Consider the following 20623-nt stretch of genomic DNA (forward strand, 5'->3'; position numbering starts at 1 on the left):
CATTTCCACGGCCGGCCCCTGCCCCATGGACTTTGCATAAGTCGGTCACGGTTCTCCATCACTTTGGCAACCAGCGCCCACACAGGTGTGAGCATGGGGAACTCAGGCCCCGGACCGGCCCATGAGGGTCGCCTGGGTCCCCACGCGGTGTGCATGGGCAGTATGTGCAGTCCTGAAGGAGAGCCGCAGCCTCAGGGTTCCCCTGGCATTTGTCCTTGGGACAGCCAGTGCCCAAGCCTCACCCACTCGCCCCTCTTAGGTGACATCAAGATCAGAGGGGACCTTGGAGATCATCTAGCCCAGGGCATCTCATGAATCACGGCCTGAGCCACGTGACATTCTGTAGCTGGGTGCATGGCTGCATTTGTGGGTATATGCATTAGTGTCCAGGACTCTGTCAGGATCTCAAAAGGATCCTTGCCTCTGAAATTGTAAGACGCACTGAGTCCATTTTACAGATGGGGAGGCTGAGGTCCAGAGAGTGGAAGCCACCGGCCCAAGGGTAGCCTTCCGATGGGGGCAGAGCTAACCCGGAGCCAGGACTTCTGACTCTCCGTCCGGAGCTCCTTCCTTCTGCAGGTTTCGCTCTTCAGAGAGGATCGTCCGTGCAGACTGACAGCACGGACCACAGCACTGACCACACTAAGCAAGGGGACCCCATTGCTCCTTCCTCCCGGGAGCCCCTGTCAGGGTCCTGGATTCCTCCAATCCGCATGGTTGCCATGTGGCTTTGAATCAGTCACTGTTCCTCTCCAAACCTCAGACTCCTGCTCTGAAAACTGGAGAGCTCACAGCAGCACCTCGAACGGTGGTGAGAGTAAAACAGAACGGCAGCATGGCGGTGCCCACACTGTCCCTGGGGTGGGGCGAGCCCTCCAGCATGGCGGGTGCCCACACTGTCCCTGGGGTGGGGCGAGCCCTCCAGCATGGCGGGTGCCCACACTGTCCCTGGGGTGGGGCGAGCCCTCCAAGTGTGTTTACCACAGAAATAACCTGGGTTCGTTTTGCCATCCTCCTCCCAGGCTCCCTGGCTGCTGACCCCACGGAGCGCTTGGCCAGCCCACACCGCCCCTTCTCCTTACCGCATCTTGGTGGCCGGCACAGTGTAAGGCATTGCAGAGCTGTCCTGACATGCTTTTGACTTGATTGGAGTCCAGGGGAAATCAACTTGCTTTTCTGGCCCTTTGGCAACTGGCCCGCTCCAGGCCTCAGTTTCTGCATCTGTATAATGGGTAGGTTTTGGAGCTCTGCAGGCCCTCTTAGCTCTGACACCATACGCCACGCTATGGGTGGCCCTGGTACCCCTGGCACCTACCAATGAGTGCTGCCCTCACAAGGGGCCTGATTTCTGTCTGCAGACCAGGAGTCATGTCCTCTGTGTGTCCCAACTATGGCCCTTGTACCCTACCCAGCCCTGCCACGTAGGGGGCTCAGCTAGTGACCTCTGGACAAACGGCTTTCTCAGCCACTCTTGTCTGCCACAACCCCACATCTGGAGGGCTCCAGTTAACTTTGGTACTCTCTTACCCTACCATCCCCTTACCCCCAAGCTTTGCTAGATAACCTGACTTGGTTGGGAGACTCCGGAACATTCGAGGGCCACCCAGCAACCAGCTCGTTTACTTCCCCTCTTCAAACTGACGCACACACTCGCTGTGCCTGGACGTGTCCTTCCCAACACCTCGGCCTTGAGGTGCGACCTGCACTGGGGGAGGTTGGCACCAGCTCCCCCCAGCCTCATGGTGGGCATGGCAGTGACAGCTCCTGTGGGCAGAGCACAAAAAACCAGGTAGCAAGAGAGCTGAAGGCTTGGCAGCCTGGGACTGATTTCTAGCGGCCGGTGGTTACGACTCTGCGCTTTCACTGCTGTGGATCTGGGTTGAGTCCCCGGTCGGGGAACCAAGACCCCACAGGTTGTGCAGAACAGCGAATGACTTCTAGCGTCAGCACTTATTAGATGTGTGATTTTTGGCAAGTGCTTAACTGTTCAGCTCAGTTTCCTCATTTAAAAAATGGGAGTGAAATGACTACTTGGCTGGGAGTTGCACAAACTAAATGATACCGAACCTATGAAGTGCTTGGCACCATGCCTGGCGTACACACCCCGGGAAGGGTGCTATTTAGTTATAATCCTCCTGATTTCCCAAGAGTCTGGCAGGGCAAGGGGCCGTGGTCTCGGTGGCTCCTAGAAGGCCACCACGGACCCTATTCCAAGGAGGCCAGTGTGGTTTGAGGTGCGTGGAACAGAGGTGAGCAGGGGGAAGAGCAGCTGAGCTGGGGCCAGGCTGGGGAGGCCCTGGACGCCAAGGCCAGGGGCTCAGCCGTGGTCCTGCAGCAGGACGGAGTCCCGGGGCTGCTGGAGCCGAGGAAGGAGAGACTCAGAGCTGTCCTGCAGGGGCTGAAAGTGTCAGGGTGAGGCAGACGGAGAGGTCCGGACAGGAGGTGGTGAGGGTGTGAGTTTGGGATGAGGCAAAAGGGGAGGGGCCTGGAGAGAGCCAGCAGGACACAGGTGCGTGAGTGCTGGGCTTTGACTGCTGACACGCAGGGTGGGTGTGGGCTCTCCAAAGAGGGCCTCCCCATTGTACAGATGAGGACACTGAGGCCAGAAGGGGGGCAGCGCCAGGCCCAGAGCCCACGCCTCCAGACTCTTCCTTTCCTCCTGTGGGTCAGGTCTCCCCCTCTGCCCACTGGTTTACCGGAGAGAGTGACGGACAGCCTCCTGAGTCACACAGCAAATCCCGCATCTTTCCACAGCACCAGGGGCCTCTTCCTTTTGTTTTCAGTGTCTGTGGTTGACTCTAGCCCAGGGGTGTTCAGAGGCGCAGGAGGGGGTGGTCCCTCTGGAACTGCTACAGGCACAGCCAGCACCTTTCAGGGGTAACTTCGGGACGCTTCGGGCTCCTTCAGCTGGGCTCAGTGCCTGCTCACTTCATCACAGGAAAGGACAATCTCGCACTTCTGGCCAGTTCACCTTTCCCCAGGGTTTGCTGTGCGCCCTGCAGGTCACATACGCCGTTTTACCTGATTCCCACACTGATCTCATGAGGCTGGAGTTATCAGGCCTGCTTCGGTAGGAAAAAGAGGCTCAGAGAGGTTGAGTAACCTGCCCACAGTCGCACAGCGCACAGAGCAGATGTCCCGTCCAGGCCGGCTGGAGTCAGGTTACCTCGAGGTTCCCGGAGTGTAGACTTATGCTTCAGCAGGAGCTGGTCAAGGACATAGGTCTGCTCCTGGGGGCCCAGCGCTGGTCTGGACGGAAGGGGCACTGCAGGGCAGAGCGGAAGCAGTGTCTGTGAACTGGGGCCACACAAGGCTTCTAGGAGGAGGCGAGGCTCCAGCGGACTGTGGAAGGAGCGGCAGGACTCGGCAGGGTGTGCAGGGGGACAGTGCTGGGTTTCCAATCCCCTCTGTGTCCCTTAGAGCCTCCTCCCCCCACGACCCTGGGCCCCACGAGCAGGGCTCGGGCCTGTGACAGACCCGTCCCGTCTGGGCATTACAGAGCAGGCCCTTAAGGAACGTGTGTGTTGTTGGGACCAGAAAGGACCAAAGCAGCACTCTGTGGACAAGGATCTCTGATCCAAGCAGGTTCCTGGTTTGCTGGAGCCATCTCCCTCCATCTTATTCCTTGGGGGGAATCACCATCAACATTAGGAATTTTTAACTTTCCTTTCTGCCACAACGCCTGCCCCTGGGTGCTGGATCGACGGGACACCCAGCAGCGTCCCTCTGCAGAGCTGACCGATAGACCGTCGGGCTGACAGAGGCCTGCCCCTCGGTCCCCGCCCCCAACCTCCCAATCTCTTGCCTGCTGTTGTGCTGCTTTTATCAAAAGCCAGGCCCTCAGGACTTCCCTGGTGGTCAGTGGTTAAGAATCCACCTTGCAGTGCAGGGGACGTGGGTTTGATTCCTAGTTGTGGATCTCAGATCCCACATGCCACAGAGCAGCTAAGCTGGAGTGCCATAACTGGGCCCCCGCACCGCAACCAGAGAGTCTGGCACTGCAAGGAAAGATCCAAAGCTCCCACCTGGCTCAGTGACGGTCCCGCCTGCTGCAACCAAGACCCAACGCAACCAAATGAATATATATATATATATATATATATATATATATATATATTTAAAGCAAGGCCCTTTCGATGTAACATGGCATGGAGGTTAAGAGCCAGGCCTTGAGGTTTTGAACCCCAGCTCTCTTGGCTGTACAACTGACAGTGAGTTTCTTAGCTTCTCTGCCTCAGTCTCCTCATCTGTGAAATGGGGTTGGCAACAGTCCCAGTTATTGTGAGCAGTGAATGAGATGGTGGATGACAAGCTCTCAGGGTGATGTCTGACTCTTAGTATTGGGGCTGCTGTTTTAGAACAACTACGATGGGTCAGGCGTGGGACACAGGACCGCGTGCCAGCCCCAGCTGGGCCAGGCTCAAGTGCGGGCTCCATTTGTCCCCTACTCTGTCTCCTAACGGGAGCCTCTATGTCCTTCACAGCTGTGGAACTGTGGTGTTGGAGAAGACTCTTCAGAGTCCCTTGCAACTTGCAAGATCCGACCAGTCCATCCTAAAGGAAATCAGTCTTGAATATTCATTGGAAGAACTGATGCTTAAGCTGAAACGCCAATACTTTGGCCACCCAATGCGAAGGGCTGACTCATTAGAAAAGACCCTGATGCTGGGAAAGATTGAAGTGGGGAGGAGAAGGGGATGACAGAGGATGAGATGGCTGGATGGCATCACCGACTCAATGGACATGAGTTTGGGTAGACTCCGGGAGTTGGTGATGGACAGGGAGGCCTGGCGTGCTGCAGTCCATGGGGTCACAAAGAGTCGGGCATGACTGAGCGACTGAACTGAACTGAATGTCCTTTGCTCCCAAATGTTTGAAACATTAGGAAGATGTGATCTCATCCAAGTGACAGAAGGCTCATCCTAATCCCAGCCTCCTCTTTCCCCAGAGCCCACTAACCTCTCTACCTGTCCCAGGTGCTTTCCTGCCCCGTGGACAGCAACAGGAGCAGTATGTAAATGTCTGTGCAAATCCCCTGGGTCAGGTTGTCAGCTCTCCAGGAGGCAGAGCCACCTCTGAGACCTCCATTTCCCAGCCATGGGACCCCAGGGCAGGGCAGCCTGCTCCCTGCTCTTCCTGCTGCAAGCCCTGGCTGAGCCAGCGGAGAATTCAGAGTTCTTCCTGCCTGGTGATTACCTCCTCGGTGGCCTCTTCACCCTCCATGCCAATGTGAAAGGCATTGTCCACCTCAACTACCTGAAGGTGCCCAAGTGCAAGGAGTGAGTCTCCAGGATAAGGCCGGAAGCGGTGGTGGCAGGGTGGTGATGGTGGGCGGTGGTGATGTGGTGGTGGTGGTGGTGGTGGTAATGGAGGAGGAGGTGCTGATGGTGATTGTAGAGGTGGTGATGGTGGTGGTGGTGATGATGTGATGGTTGTGATGGTGGTGGTGGTGGTCCTGGTGGTGATCATGATGGTGATGATGGAAGTGGTGGTGGTGGTGGTGATGGTGGTGGGGATGGTGGTGGTGGTAGTGACAATGGTGATGGTGGTGAGGGTGGTGGTGGTGGTGATGATAGTGGTATTGATAATCATGGTTTCCGACATGGTGCCCATGATGGCAATGGTGATGATATCCACAATAGAAATAGCAGGTGATGATGGTCATGGTGGTGATGGTGATGGTGATGATGTGGTGGTGGTGGAGGTGGTGGTGGTGGTGATGGTGGTGGTGATCATGGTGGGGATGGTGGTGGTGATGGTGGTGGTGGTGATGGTGATGATGTGGTGGTGGTGGTGGTGGTGATGGTGGTGGTGGTGATGGTGGTGGGGATGGTGGTGGTGGTGGTGGTGATGGTGGTGGGGATGGTGGTGGGGATGGTGGTGGTGGTGGTGATGGTGGTAGTGATGGTGGTGGTGGTGGGGATGGTGGCGGTGGTGGTGATGGTGATGATGTGGTGGTGGTGGTGGTGGTGGTGATGGTGGTGGTGGTGATGGTGGTGGGGGTGGTGGTGGTGATGGTGGTGGTGGGGATGGTGGTGGTGGTGGTGATGGTGGTGGTGGTGGTGGTGATGGTGGTGGGATGGTGGTGGTGGTGGGGATGGTGGTGGTGGTGGTGGTGATGGTGGTGGGGATGGTGGTGGTGGTGGTGGTGATGGTGGTGGTGATGGTGATGGTGGTGGGGATGGTGGTGGTGGTGGTGGTGATGGTGGTGGGGATGGTGGTCGTGGTGGTGGTGATGGTGGTGGTGATGGTGGTGGTGGTGGGGATGGTGGTGGTGGTGATGGTGGTGGGGATGGTGGTGGTGGTGGTGATGGTGGTGGTGGTGATGGTGGTGGGGTGGTGGTGGTGGTGGTGGTGGTGGTGATGGTGGTGGGGATGGTGGTGGTGGTGGGGATGGTGGTGGTGGTGGTGGTGGTGGTGGTGGTGGTGATGGTGGTGGGGATGGTGGTGGTGGTGGTGGTGATGGTGGTGGTGATGGTGATGGTGGTGGGGATGGTGGTGGTGGTGGTGGTGATGGTGGTGGTGATGGTGATGGTGGTGGGGATGGTGGTGGTGGTGGGGATGGTGGTGGTGGTGATGGTGGTGGTGGTGGGGATGGTGGTGGTGGTGGGGATGGTGGTGGTGGTGGTGGTGATGGTGGTGGGGATGGTGGTGGTGGTGGGGATGGTGGTGGTGATGGTGGTGGTGGTGGGGATGGTGGTGGTGGTGGTGGTGATGGTGGTGGGGATGGTGGTGGTGGTGGTGATGGTGGTGGTGGTGATGGTGGTGGTGGTGGGGATGGTGGTGGTGGTGGGGGATGGTGGTGGTGGTGATGGTGGTGGTGGTGGGGATGGTGGTGGTGGTGGTGATGGTGGTGGTGGTGATGGTGGTTGGTGGTGGTGGTGGTGATGGTGGTGGTGGTGATGGTGGTGGTCATGATGGTGATGATGGTGGTGGTGATGGTGGTGATGGTGGTGGTGGTGATGGTGGTGGTGGTGATGGTGGTGGTCATGATGGTGATGATGGTGGTGGTGATGGTGGCGGTGGTGATGGTGGTGGTGGTGGTGGTGAAGGTGGTGGTCATGATGGTGATGATGGTGGTGGTGATGGTGGTGGTGGTGATGGTGGTGGTCATGATGGTGATGATGGTGGTGGTGATGATAGTGGTATTGATAATCATGGTTTCCGACATGGTGCCCATGATGGCAATGGTGATGATATCCACAATAGAAATAGCAGGTGATGATGGTCATGGTGGTGATGGTGATGGTGATGATGTGGTGGTGGTGGAGGTGGTGGTGGTGGTGATGGTGGTGGTGATCAATGGTGGGGATGGTGGTGGTGATGGTGGTGGTGGTGATGGTGATGATGTGGTGGTGGTGGTGGTGGTGATGGTGGTGGTGGTGATGGTGGTGGGGATGGTGGTGGTGGTGGTGGTGATGGTGGTGGGGATGGTGGTGGGGATGGTGGTGGTGGTGGTGATGGTGGTAGTGATGGTGGTGGTGGTGGGGATGGTGGCGGTGGTGGTGATGGTGATGATGTGGTGGTGGTGGTGGTGGTGGTGATGGTGGTGGTGGTGATGGTGGTGGGGGTGGTGGTGGTGATGGTGGTGGTGGGGATGGTGGTGGTGGTGGTGATGGTGGTGGTGGGTGGTGGTGATGGTGGTGGGGATGGTGGTGGTGGTGGGGATGGTGGTGGTGTGGTGGTGATGGTGGTGGGGATGGTGGTGGTGGGTGGTGGTGATGGTGGTGGTGATGGTGATGGTGGTGGGGATGGTGGTGGTGGTGGTGGTGATGGTGGTGGGATGGTGGTGGTGGTGGTGGTGATGGTGGTGGTGATGGTGGTGGTGGTGGGGATGGTGGTGTGGTGATGGTGGTGGGCGATGGTGGTGGTGGTGGTGATGGTGATGGTGGTGATGGGGTGGTGGTGGGGGTGGTGGTGGGATGGTGGTGGTGGTGGGGATGGTGGTGGATGGGTGGTGGTGGGATGGTGTGGTGGGTGGTGATGGTGTGGGGATGGTGTGGTGTGGGATGGTGGTGGTGAGGTTGGTGGTGGTGGTGGGGATGGTGGTGGTGTGGTGGTGGGGATGGTGGTGGTTGATGGTGGTGGTGGTGGGGATGGTGGTGGTGGTGGTGGTGGATGGTGGTGGGGATGGTGGTGGTGGTGGGGATGGTGGTGGTGGTGGTGATGGTGGTGGTGGTGGTGGTGATGGTGGTGGTGGTGGGGATGGTGGGGTGGTGGGGATGGTGGTGGTGATGGTGGTGGTGGTGATGGTGGTGGGGATGGTGGTGGTTGGTGGGGATGGTGGTGGTGATGGTGGTGGTGGTGGGGATGGTGGTGGTGGTGGTGGTGATGGTGGTGGGGATGGTGGTGGTGGTGGGGATGGTGGTGGTGTGGTGATGGTGGTGTGGTGGTGGTGGTGATGGTGGTGGTGGTGATGGTGGTGGTGGTGATGGTGGTGGTGGTGGGGATGGTGGTGGTGGTGGGGATGGTGGTGGTGGTGGTGGTGATGGTGATGGTGGTGGTGGTGGTTGGTGGTGATGGTGGTGGTGGTGATGGTGGTGGTCATGATGGTGATGATGTGGGTGGTGATGGTGGTGATGGTGGTGGTGGTGATGGTGGTGGTGGTGATGGTGGTGGTGGTGGGGATGGTGGTGGTGGTGGGGATGGTGGTGGTGGTGGTGGTGATGGTGGTGGGGATGGTGGTGGTGGTGGTGATGGTGGTGGTGGTGATGGTGGTGGTGGTGGTGATGGTGGTGGTGGTGATGGTGGTGGTCATGATGGTGATGATGGTGGTGGTGATGGTGGTGATGGTGGTGGTGGTGATGGTGGTGGTGGTGATGGTGGTGGTCATGATGGTGATGATGGTGGTGGTGATGGTGGTGGTGGTGGTGGTGATGGTGGTGGTCATGATGGTGATGATGGTGGTGGTGATGATAGTGGTATTGATAATCATGGTTTCCGACATGGTGCCCATGATGGCAATGGTGATGATATCCACAATAGAAATAGCAGGTGATGATGGTCATGGTGGTGATGGTGATGGTGGAGGCCATGGTAGGATGATGGTCACATTGATGGACGTTGATTGAGTGATGATATAGGCCATAGGGATGTTGGTGCTGGTAGAAGTGGTAAGTGACTGATGGCCACAGAGGTCCTGGTGTCAGAGGTGGTCACAGGGACGATGGTGATCCCAGAGCTGTGGGGTGGTGAAAATGATATAATGACGCCAGCACCCTTTGGAGTGGTTCCCTCTTGGGCGATGCCTTGGTTTTTCTACTGCAGGCATGAGGGACAGGCTGGCTCACCTGCCCCCCCTCCCCTCCCCTTCCCACCCTGGACCTGTTGCCCACCCCGCCCACGGCGGCCCCTCCAGGTATGAGATGAAGGTGCTGGGCTACAACCTCATGCAGGCCATGCGCTTCGCGGTGGAGGAGATCAACAATGACAGCAGCCTGCTGCCCGACGTGCTGCTGGGCTACGAGATGGTGGACTCCTGCTACATGTCCAACAATGTCCAGCCCGCGCTCTACTTCCTGTCACAGGATGACTACTTCCTGCCCATCCAGGAGGACTACAGCCAATATGTGCCCCGCGTGGTGGCCATCATAGGTCCCGACAACTCCGAGTCCACCAAGACTGTGGCCAACTTCCTCTCCCTCTTCCTCCTTCCACAGGTGAGGCCCTGGGGCTGCGGAGGAGGGCTTGTCCAGAGGGCTTACCACCCTGACCAGTACCTACAGGGGATGCCTGGGGGAGCAGAAGCAAGGTCAGGACATCCACCCCAGCCCTGGCAGGCAGCCAGCCTGTTGGTTGAGAGTTCAGGCTCTGGAGGCAGACAGACCTGGTGTGCACCTTGCCTCTGAATCTTGGCCGTTGTGAGACCTCGAGCCAATCTCTCAACTCTCCCAAGCCTCAGTTTCTGCATCTCTAAAGTGGAGAGATAAGAGTCCTATCTTTGGACTGTCTGCAGATTAAAGCATTCACCCTAGCTAAGAATTTCTAGCACACAGTAGGTAGTCAGTAATGTTGCCCTTGTTATGTAAAGTGTCTTGCACGAGAATGAAAACTCAGAAAGTGTCCTGTACCACTCTGCATAGCTTCCTAGCATGGAGTCTGCCCATGGCAGGTCCTCACAAAAGTGCTGTAGAATTACTGTGTGTGTGTGTGTGTTAGTCACTCAGTCGTGTCCGACTCTTTGCGACCCCATGGACTGTAGCTCACCAGGCTCCTCTGTCCATGAGCTTTTCCAAGCAAGAGGAGCGGAGTTGGTGGCCACATCTACTGCTGCTATTCTAGTTTCCTCATCATGATCAGAAAGGCATAAATGGCATAAAATATCTGCTTGTTAAAGAGCCGCTAGCACAGGACTCAGCCAACAGTGGGCAGTTACAAATACTGTAATTGTTACTGTTGTTTTTATGACATCAAGCACCAAGGTTCTGACTCATTGTAGGTGCTCAATAAATGTTGACAGTCTTACCTGAAACATCCAGTCAGGACTGAACTCACTCTTTCATTCATGTAATGAGTGTGTATTGAGCATGTGCCGAGCCAGGCACCATTGCAGGTGTTGGTGATGAGCTGTGGAGGCACAGAAGTCTGTCCTCATAGAGCTGACCTTCTGGGGGGACAGACGGAGGGACCAGTGCAAATCAGGATGTGATACAGGGTGACAGGAAGTGAGCAGTGGAGGAAAGGGAAAAAGGAAAAGGAAAGTGAAGTCGCTCAGTCGAGTCTGGCTCTTTGCAAACCATGGACTGTATGTAGACTACCAGGCTCCTCCATCCCATGGGATTCTCCAGGCAAGAGTCCTGGAGTGGGTTGCATTTCCTTCTCCAGGGGATCTTCCCGACCCAGAGATACCCGGGTCTCCCGCATTGTAGGCAGACGCTTTACTATCTGAGCCACCAGGGACGTCAGGGAAAGTCAAGTCAAAGTTAAGGGAGGTGGGCCACGTTGCGGGGGCGGGGGTGGGGGGTGGCAGGTGAAGCGGGGGGAGGGGGAACCTGGATGGAGGCTTAAGGGAGGTGAAGGAGGAAGGGAACCTTGCCGGGTGAGCTTCCCGCCACCCCGCATCCCCATCCTCCCCCATCCCCGACCCCCAGCCCCACCCCCTGCTAATGCCCGAGGACCCTCTGCTCTGCAGATCACGTACAGCGCCATCAACGACGAGCTGGGCAACAAGGGCAGGTTCCCCGCGGTGCTACGCACCGTGCCGGGCGCGGATCACCAGACGGAGGCCATAGTGCAGATGCTGCTGCACTTCCGCTGGAATTGGATCGTCGTGCTGGCCAGCGGCGACGACTACGGCCGCGAGAACAGCCACCTGCTCAGCCAGCGCCTGGCGCACGGTGACATCTGCATCGCCTTCCAGGAGACGCTGCCCACGCCGCAGCCCAACCAGACCATGACGCCGCAGGACCAGGAGCGTCTGGAGGCCATTGTGGGCAAGCTGCAGCAGAGCACGGCGCGCGTCGTGGTGGTGTTTTCGCCGGAGCTTGCCCTGCACAACTTCTTCCGCGAGGTGCTGCGCCAGAACTTAACGGGCGCCGTGTGGATCGCCTCCGAGTCCTGGGCCATCGACCCGGTGCTGCACAACCTCACCGAGCTGCAGCGCGCCGGCACCTTCCTGGGCATCACCACCCAAAACGTGCCCATCCCGGGCTTCAGCGAGTTCCGCGTGCGCCGCTCCCAGGTGGGTCGGCCCGCGCTCAACAGGAGCAGTGCCAACTGCAACCAGGAGTGCGACACCTGTCTGAACACCACCGAGTCCTTCAACAGCATCCTCACGCTCTCCGGCGAGCGCGTGGTCTACAGCGTGTACTCCTCCGTCTACGCCGTGGCGCACGCGCTGCACAGTCTCCTGGGCTGCAACCAGAGCGGCTGCCGCAGGGATGTGGTCTACCCTTGGCAGGTGAGGTCCGGCCCGCAGGGTACCAGGGGCCTCAGGGAGCAGGCGCAGAGTCCGTGGTTGTCATGGAGACCACCAAGCGCTCAGCTCCGGCCTCACCTTCTGGTGAGGTTCTGGGCAAGTGAGTGGAAGAGACCAGGGCGCACGCCCTGCCTCCAGGCACATAGGAGTCCTTCGTGGTGACAAAACAGAATACCTTTGTTAAAAATTAATCATCCCCATCCACGAGAATCTGTCCTGGGACCAAGATTTGGGTGACATTCTCTAGCAGGAATCTCGGCAGGCAGCGGGAGCCCCAGTTCCCCACACAGCCTCGCCAGGGTGAAGGCGCTGAGGCTGGGCTTTGTAGCGTCCCATCAGCTCTCAGGTTTATTGATCTTCTTGTTCCAGTTCTACCTCACCTTGATTCAGACCTGGAATTGAAAGCTGTGCGTTCCTGGTTTACACATGTGCATAGGCGCATTCTGCCATGCGCCTTCGGAAAGCAGAGAAGGGTTCACTGAGGACCTAGCCGGGCAGAGGAGATGCAGACCAGAGATGTACACTTTCTGCCCACTGTCAGACATCTCTGCTTAAACAGTTCACTGGCTTTCTCACAGTTTGGAAACTCTGCCCACTCTGTTGCTCAGCCACCTCCCACCCCCATCTTTATCCTCTCCTAACGAGAGTTAGCTCCAAAGTGTGGGGTGGCAGGCAGGACCCAGGGGGGCAGGGAAGATCCAGGCAGGTGGAAGAGGCAATGGACTCTAAACCCCAGGTATTGGGTCACAGAGGGATGGCCAAAATGACTTCCAGGGAAAAGGAATCATATTGGCGTCTCCTAGGAGGTGAGTGCTGACTATTTTCCAGGCACTGTTCTGAGCCTCTAGTGGAGATTCACTCACTGATTGCTTCAGAGCCCAGAAGATCAGGCTTTCTTGACTCCCGCTTTGCCGAAGAGGAATCGGGTTTATAGAGGTTAAGTGACAGGTCCAAGGCCTCACAGCAGGAGGTAGATGGGCTGCGAAAACCCCGGCGTATCTGGCTCTAAGTCAGATCTCTCAGCCACTGCCTCCAGACCGCCACGCTTTTGCAGTTTTATCAGCCCCGTTTTATAGACATGGAAATCAAGGCCCATGGGCTGGTAGAATTTTTCCGGGGTCTGGCCTGACCTCTGATGCCAGCTCCACTTCCCTTCCCTCGGGCCCCTCTAGCTGCTTCTGGAGATCAGGAAGGTCAACTTCACCCTCCTGGGCCACCAAATCTTCTTCAACGAGCAAGGGGACCTGTCCCTGCACCTGGAGATCATCCAGTGGCAATGGGACCTGAGCCAGAACCCTTTTCGGAGCGTCGCCTCCTACCAGCCATCCAAGCGGCAGCTGAAGCACATCCATGACATCTCCTGGAACACCCCCAACAACACGGTCAGCCTCAGGGGGCCTGGAGTCCGGGCCTGGGGCGGGGCCCCAGGGCTGGAGCTGGGGTGGGAGGGTCCTGGGGCCTGGGGGCGGGGCCTGGGGCGGGGCCCCAGGGCTGGAGCTGGGGTGGGAGGGCCCTTTGACCCGGGTTCATTATTGATAAGTGGGGGCGTCTCTATGAGTGGGTGTATCGTCTGGGGTCCTGGCCTTCTTCCCTGACGGAGAACTGCCCACGTTCAGGGCTTTCTGGCTCCTCAGGGCCAAGGGGCTCAGGACATGCGTGGATTGAAGACTTCAACTCTCATGCTAATCCCGGAAAATAGATGCTGTTGTTGCTTAATCGCTCAGTCATGCCCGACTCTTCGTGACCCCATGGACTGCAGCACGCCAGGCCTCCCTGTCCATCACCAACTCCCGGAGTTTACTCAAACTCATGTCAGTTGCGTCAGTGATGCCATCCAAACATCTCATCCTCTGCTGTCCCCTTCTCCACCTGCCCTCAATCTTTCCCAGCATCAGGGTCTTTTCAAATGAGTCAGCTCTTCGCATCAGGTGGCCAAAGTATTGGAGTTTCAGCTTCAACATCAGTCCTTCCAATGAACACCCAGGACTGATCTCCTTTAGGATGGACTGGTTGGATCTCCTTGCAGTCCAAGGGACTCTCAAGAGTCTTCTCCGACACCACAGTTCAAAAGCATCAGTTCTTCGGCACTCAGCTTTCTTTATAGTCCAACTCTCACATCCACGACTACTGGAAAAACCATTGCTTTGACTAGATGGACCTTTGTTGGCAAAGTAATGTCTCTGCTTTTTAATATACTGTCTAGGTTGGTCATAAATTTCCTTCCAATGAGTAAGCGTCTTTTAATTTCATGGCTGCAATCACTATCTGCAGTGATTTTGGAGCCCCCCAAAATAAAGTCAGCCACTGTTTCCCCATCTATTTGCCATGAGGTGATGGGACCAGATGCCATGACCTTAGGTTTCTGAATGTTGAGCTTTAAGCCAACTTTTTCACTCTCCTCTTTCACTTTCATCAAGAGATGCTTTAGTTCTTCTTCACTTTCTGCCATAAGAGTGATGTCATCTGCATATCTGAGGTTATTGATATTTCTCATGGCAATCTTGATTCCAGCTTGTGCTTCTTCCAGCCCCAGCGTTTCTCATGATGTACTCTGCATATAAGTTAAATAAGCAGGGTGACAGTGTACAGCCTTGATGTACTCCTTTTCCTATTTGGAACCAGTCTGTTGTTCCATGTCCAGTTCTAACTGTTGCTTCCAGACTGCATACAGATTTCTCAAGAGGCAGGTCAGGTGGTCTGGTATTCCCATCTGTTGAAGAATTTTCCACAGTTTATTGTGATCCACACAGTCAAAGGGTTAGTGCATAGTCAACAAAGTAGAAATAGATGTTTTTCTGGAACTTTCTTGTTTTTTCGATGATCCAGTGGATGTTGGCAATTTGATCTCTGGTTCCTCTGCCTTTTCTAAATCCGGCTTGAACATCTGGAAGTTCACGGTTCACGTACTGTTGAAGCCCAGCTTGGAGAATTTTGAGCATTACTTTGCTAGCATGTTAGATGAGTGCAATTGTGCGGTAGTTTCCGCATTCTTTGGCATTGCCTTTCTTTGGGATTGGAATGAAAACTGACCTTTTCCAGTCCTGTGGCTACTGCTGAGTTTTCCAAATTTGCTGACATATTGAGTGCAGTACTTTCACAGCATCATCGTTTAGGATTTGAAATAGCTCAGTTGGAATTCAGTCACCTCCACTAGCTTTGTTTGTAGTGATGCTTCCTAAGGCCCACTTGACTTCACATTCCAGGATGTCTGGCTCTAGGTCAGTGATCACACCATCATGATTATCTGGATCATGATCTTTTCTGTATAGTTCTTCTGTGTATTCTTTCTACCTCTTCTTAATATCTTCTGCTTCTGTTAGGTCCATACAATTTCTGTCTTTTATTCTGCCCATCTTTGCATGAAATGTTCCCTTGGTATCTCTAATTTTCTTGAAGAGATATCCAGTCTTTCCTATTCTATTATTTTCCTCTTATTTCTTTGCACTGAAAACTGAGGAAGGCTTTCTTATCTCTTCTTGCTATTCTTTGGAACTCTGCATTCAGATGCTCATATCTTTCCTTTTCTCCTTTGCTTTTTGCTTCTCTTCTTTTCACAGCTATTTGTAAGGCCTCCTCAGACAGCCATTTTGCTTTTATGCATTTCTTTTCCATGGGGATGGTCTTGATCCCTGTCTCCTGTGCAATGTCACAAACCTCAGTCAATAGTTCATCAGGCACTCTATCTATCAGATCTAGGCCCTTAAATCTATTTCTCACTTCCACTGTATAATCATAAAGGATTTGATTTAGGTCATACCTGAATGGTCTAGTGGTTTTCTCCACTTTCTTCAATTTCAGTCTGAATTTGGCAATAAGGAGTTCATGATCTGAGCCACAGTCAGCTCCCGGTCTTGTTTTTGCTGACTGTATAGAGCTTCTCCATCTTTGGCTGCAAAGAATATAATCAATCTGATTTCGGTGTTGGCCACCTGGTAATGTCCATGTGTAGAGTCTTCTCTTGTGTTGTTGGAAGAGGGTGTTGGCTATGACTAGTGCATTCTCTTGGCAAAACTCTATTAGCCTTTGCCCTGCTTCATTCTGTACCCCAAGGCCATTGCCTGTTACTCCAGGTATTTCTTGACTTCCTACTTTTGCATTCCAGTCCCCTATAATGAAAAAGATGTCTTTTTTGGGGTGTTAGTTCTAAAAGGTCTTGTAGGTCTTCATAGAACCATTCAGCTTCAACTTCTTCAGCGTTACTGATTGGCGCATAGACTTGGATTACTGTGATATTGAATGGTTTGCCTTGGAAACAAACAGAGATCATTCTGTCGTTTTTGAGATTGCATCCAAGTACTGCATTTTGGACTCTTTTGTAGTCTATGATGGCTACTCCATTTCTTCTAAGGGCTCCTGCCCACAATAGTAGATATAATGGTCATCTGAGTTAAATTCACCCATTCCAGTCCATTTCAGCTCGCTGATTCCTAGAATGTTGACGTTCACTCTTGCCATCTCCTGTTTGACCACTTCCTATTTGACTTGATTCATGGACCTAACATTCCAGGTTCCTATGCAATATTGCTCTTTACAGCATCGGACCTTGCTTCTTTTGCTTTGGCTCCATCCCTTCATTCTTTCTGGAGTTATTTCTCCACTGATCTCCAGTAGCATATTGGGCACCTACTGACCTGGGGAGTTCCTCTTTCAGTATCCTATCATTTTGCCTTTTCATACTGTTCATGGGGTTCTCAAGGCAAGAATACTGAAGTGGTTTGCCATTCCCTTCTCCAGTGGGCCACATTCTGTCTGACCTCTCCACCATGACCCGTCCATCTTGGGTGGCCCCACATGGCCTGGCTGAGTTTCATTGAGTTAGACAAGGCTGTGGTCCATGTGATCAGATTGGCTAGTTTTCTGTGATTGTGGTTTCAGTCTGTCTGCCCCTCTGATGCCCTCTCTCAGTGCCTACTGTCTTACTGGAGTTTGTCTTACCTTGGAGGTGGGGTATCTCTCCACGGCTGCTCCAGCAAAGCGCAGCCACTGCAACTGACCTTGGACATGGGGTAGCTCCTCTTGGCCGCTTGCCGCTCCAGTGCTGCGCAGCCAGGATAATTTTTATACAACCCGAATCTAATCAGGCCACTCCCCACTCAAGAAGCGTGCATGGCTGAGGCCCCTTGACCCTACATTTTTAGTGTCTTAGTCCAACCTCCCATTCTCCCCACCCTCTCCCAGAGCATCCTGGCTTCAGCCAGGCTTAGACACACCCTCTTTCTGAAAATGCCAACCCCTGCCTCTCGTCCACCCCCTTGCTCTTACTGTTTCCTCTACTTGTAATTCATTCACTTAACGAACAGTCATTGGCGGCCTCCTCTGTTCTAAGGAATGCAGCAGTAAAACCTATAGATGTGGCCACTGCCTGCTGGCTCTTGTTCTCCAGACAACCCTGCCCCTCCATAAAGCTGCATTAAGTAGGACTCCTGGTGGCAAGTGACAGAAAATGATATAAATAAAAAGTTAACTTATTGCCTTGCATCATGGAAGACTCCAGGGTTGACCGTGAGGCTTCACGCAAGGCTGGATCCAGGGTCTCATTCTCTCCATCTCCCAGATCCTTCCTCAGGCAAGTTCTCCACCTCCCCCCCACCCCCCCAGAAATAAGAGGACTTCTAGGAGCTCCAGAGTCACACACTGTTCACTCAGCAACCTCAGAAGGTCTCCATCTCAGCAGCTGAGTGCTGTGTCCTGAAGAAGGTAGATTAGGTCTTTGCTGGGCAAAGCTAAGAGCGTCTCTATGATGGTCCAGTTCCAGCCGCAGTCCTGGCACCTGCCCCTCCTCAACAGGGCCCAGTTTCCCTCCTGGGAGCATCCTTCTGGGGATGAGATGGGAGAGGAGGGGTCTCCAGAGAGCGGGAAGGAGGACTCAGGGTCTTCTGCCCTCCGCCCCCCAGATCCCTGTGTCTATGTGCTCCAGAAGCTGCCAACCTGGGCAGAAGAAAAAGCCGGTGGGCCTGCACCCCTGCTGCTTCGAGTGTATTGACTGCCTCCCGGGCACCTTCCTCAACCAAACCTTAGGTATGACTCCAGGGCCCACACACGGGCCCTGCACCTGCCCTGCCCTGAGGGGGTCTCCCTCAGGCCTTTCCCCTTTGCAGAGTCTTGGCAGTCTCCCCGGGGACACAGGTGTCCAAGGACTGAGGACTGTATATCTCCCACCAGAGGATGAGATCTTGGAAAGAAAGATTACAGTTGTTAGGCTGAGTCCAGGAGTCAGTGAAAGTCGCTAGTCGTGTTCGACTCCTTGCGACCCCATGGACTGTACAGTCCATGGAACTCTCCAGGCCAGAATACTGGAGTGGGTAGCCTGTCCCTTCTCCAGGGGATCTTCCCAACCCAGGGATTGAACCCGGGTCTCCCGCATTGCCGGCGGATTCTTTACCAGCTGAGCCAACAGGGAAGCCCAAGAATACTGGAGTGGGTAGCCTATCCCTTCTTCAGCAGATCTTCCCGACCCAGAAATTGAACTGGGGTCTCCTGCACTGCAGGCAGATTCTTTACCAACTGAGTGAGTCAAGGAGACCTTAGTTCAAATCCTGCCTCTGTAACTCTCCTGGCTTTGTGACTTTAACTGGCTGACCCTCAGTTTCCTCATCTGTGAAATGGGGTTGCTGTGAGGGGTTGATGAGCCAGGGGGTGTCAGGGACTCAGTGAGCATTGGTGGCCCGTAGCTCTGTCTCCCTCCGATGGGGACCAGGCCTGGTGCAGCCCTGGAGAAGGTGGACGCTGAGAAGGCGTGTTTAGCTGACAGGAGCTGCCCTGGGCTCTTGCAGATGAATTTGATTGCCAGCCCTGCCCAAGCTCCGAGTGGTCCCACAGGAAAGACACCTCCTGCTTCAAGCGGCAGCTGGCCTTCCTCGAATGGGACGAGGCCCCCACCATCGTCGTGGTCATGCTGGCCTCCCTGGGCTTCCTCAGCACCCTGGCCATCGTGATCATCTTCTGGAGGCACGTTCGGACGCCCGTGGTCCGCTCGGCGGGCGGGCCCATGTGCTTCCTGATGCTGGCGCCGCTGCTGATGGCGTACACGGCGGTGCCCGTGTACGTGGGGCCACCCACGGTGTGGTCCTGCATCTTCCGCCAGGCCTTCTTCACGCTCTGCTTCACCATCTGCATCTCCTGCATCACCGTGCGCTCCTTCCAGATCGTCTGCGTCTTCAAGATGGCCCGGCGCCTCCCGCGCGCCTATGGCTGCTGGGGCCGCTACCACGGGCCCTATGTCTTTGTGGCGTGCGTCGTGATGCTCAAGTTGGTCATTGTGGCCAGCAGCGTCCTGGCCACGACCACCATGCCCACCACTCGCGTGGACCCCGATGACCCCAGGATCATGATCTTGTCCTGCAACCCCAACTACCACCGGGGGCTGCTGGTCAACACCAGCCTGGACCTGCTCCTGTCCGTGCTGGGCTTCGGCTTCGCCTACACCGGCAAGGAGCTGCCCACCAACTACAATGAGGCCAAGTTCATCACCTTCTGCATGACCTTCTACTTCTCCTCCTCCGTCTTCCTCTGCACCTTCATGGCCGTCTACAATGGCGTGCTGGTCACCATCCTAGACCTCCTGGTCACCGTGCTGAACCTCCTGGGCATCAGCCTGGGCTACTTCGGCCCCAAGTGTTACATGATTCTCTTCTACCCGGAGCGCAACACGCCGGCTTACTTCAACAGTGTGATTCAGGGCTACACCATGCGGAAGGACTAGGGCTCCACTGTCTGCCCTCTGGGACGTGGGGCTCAGCGTCGGGAGGCGGAGGCCAGGGGGCTCACTCAATTCCAGATGGAGCCAGGTGGTGGCAGGGGAGCCACCCTCGCCTGTTGCTGCCTGGGCCTGGTCTCTGATGGGTTGTCCCTCCAGGCTTCTGTGCGTCCTGGCCATCTTTGCCCACCCAGTGATGGATGCTTAGGTACATTTGCCCTTTATCTCTTTCCCTCGAGCTGTTTAGCTTGCCAGGTGCTGTACTCCATCCTAGAAAACCACCCAAGGTGACCTACCGGCTTCCAAGGACGGAGTCCAGCTTGGCAGCCTGCAGCCGCCATCTGGTGGTCATGGTGGGCTCCTGCAGGTTCCTGCTGCTGACTCCTGGTGAAGGGAAGCCTGCTGGTGGGCTGGGCTGGGGTTAGCGAGGGGCGGATGGGAGCTCAGAAAATACCACCTGGCCTCGCTCACTCGCTGTCCGTGTGTCCGAGTCTCATCCCCCAGATTCTCCCGGAGCTTGAGGGCCCAGCCTTTCTGTTATCTCTGAGTACAGCTGAGCACATAAATGCTTGTGAATAAACCTTACTTGGGTGAAACAGATGAGTTTTCTCCTTGTTTTCCAGAGGTCCCCTGAGAACAGAGACGTGGAATCAGAGATCTTGGTTTCAGTCCCAGCGTTGCTACTGTGGGTGTGTGCGTGTGTGCTAAGTCGCTTCAGTCTCGTTTGACTCTTTGTGACCCCATGGTCGCTAGCCCACCAGGCCCCTCTGTCCATGGGGGTTCTCCAGGCAAGAATACTGGAGTGGGTTGCCATGCCCTCCTCCAGGGAATCTTCCCGACCCAGAGATTGAACCTGCATCTCCTGCGGCTTCTGCATTGGCAGGCAGATTCTTAACCACTAAGCCACCTGGGAAGCCCCAATGCATATATTAGGCACACAGTAAATGCCAAGCATTGCAAATCCACGTCGCCAGAACCGTCAGGGACAAAATAAAGCTGTGCTCCCTTTT

At 55.4% G+C, this 20623-nt stretch overlaps 1 protein-coding gene across 1 annotated transcript; it reads left to right on the plus strand.

Annotated features, from left to right (window-relative positions):
- Positions 1-4823: 4823 nt before the first annotated feature.
- TAS1R2 (taste 1 receptor member 2) lies at positions 4824-20165 on the plus strand. Its single transcript, XM_027524408.1, has 6 exons — positions 4824-5279; positions 9359-9659; positions 11132-11899; positions 13090-13299; positions 17812-17935; positions 18691-20165. Exons 1-6 carry the CDS (start codon positions 5098-5100, stop codon positions 19617-19619), a joined length of 2514 nt encoding a protein of 837 aa, XP_027380209.1. The 5' UTR covers positions 4824-5097; the 3' UTR covers positions 19620-20165.
- Positions 20166-20623: the final 458 nt, after the last annotated feature.

This window comes from Bos indicus x Bos taurus, chromosome 2, assembly GCF_003369695.1.
Source record: "Bos indicus x Bos taurus breed Angus x Brahman F1 hybrid chromosome 2, Bos_hybrid_MaternalHap_v2.0, whole genome shotgun sequence".
In the NCBI taxonomy this organism is placed as follows: domain Eukaryota; kingdom Metazoa; phylum Chordata; class Mammalia; order Artiodactyla; family Bovidae; genus Bos; species Bos indicus x Bos taurus.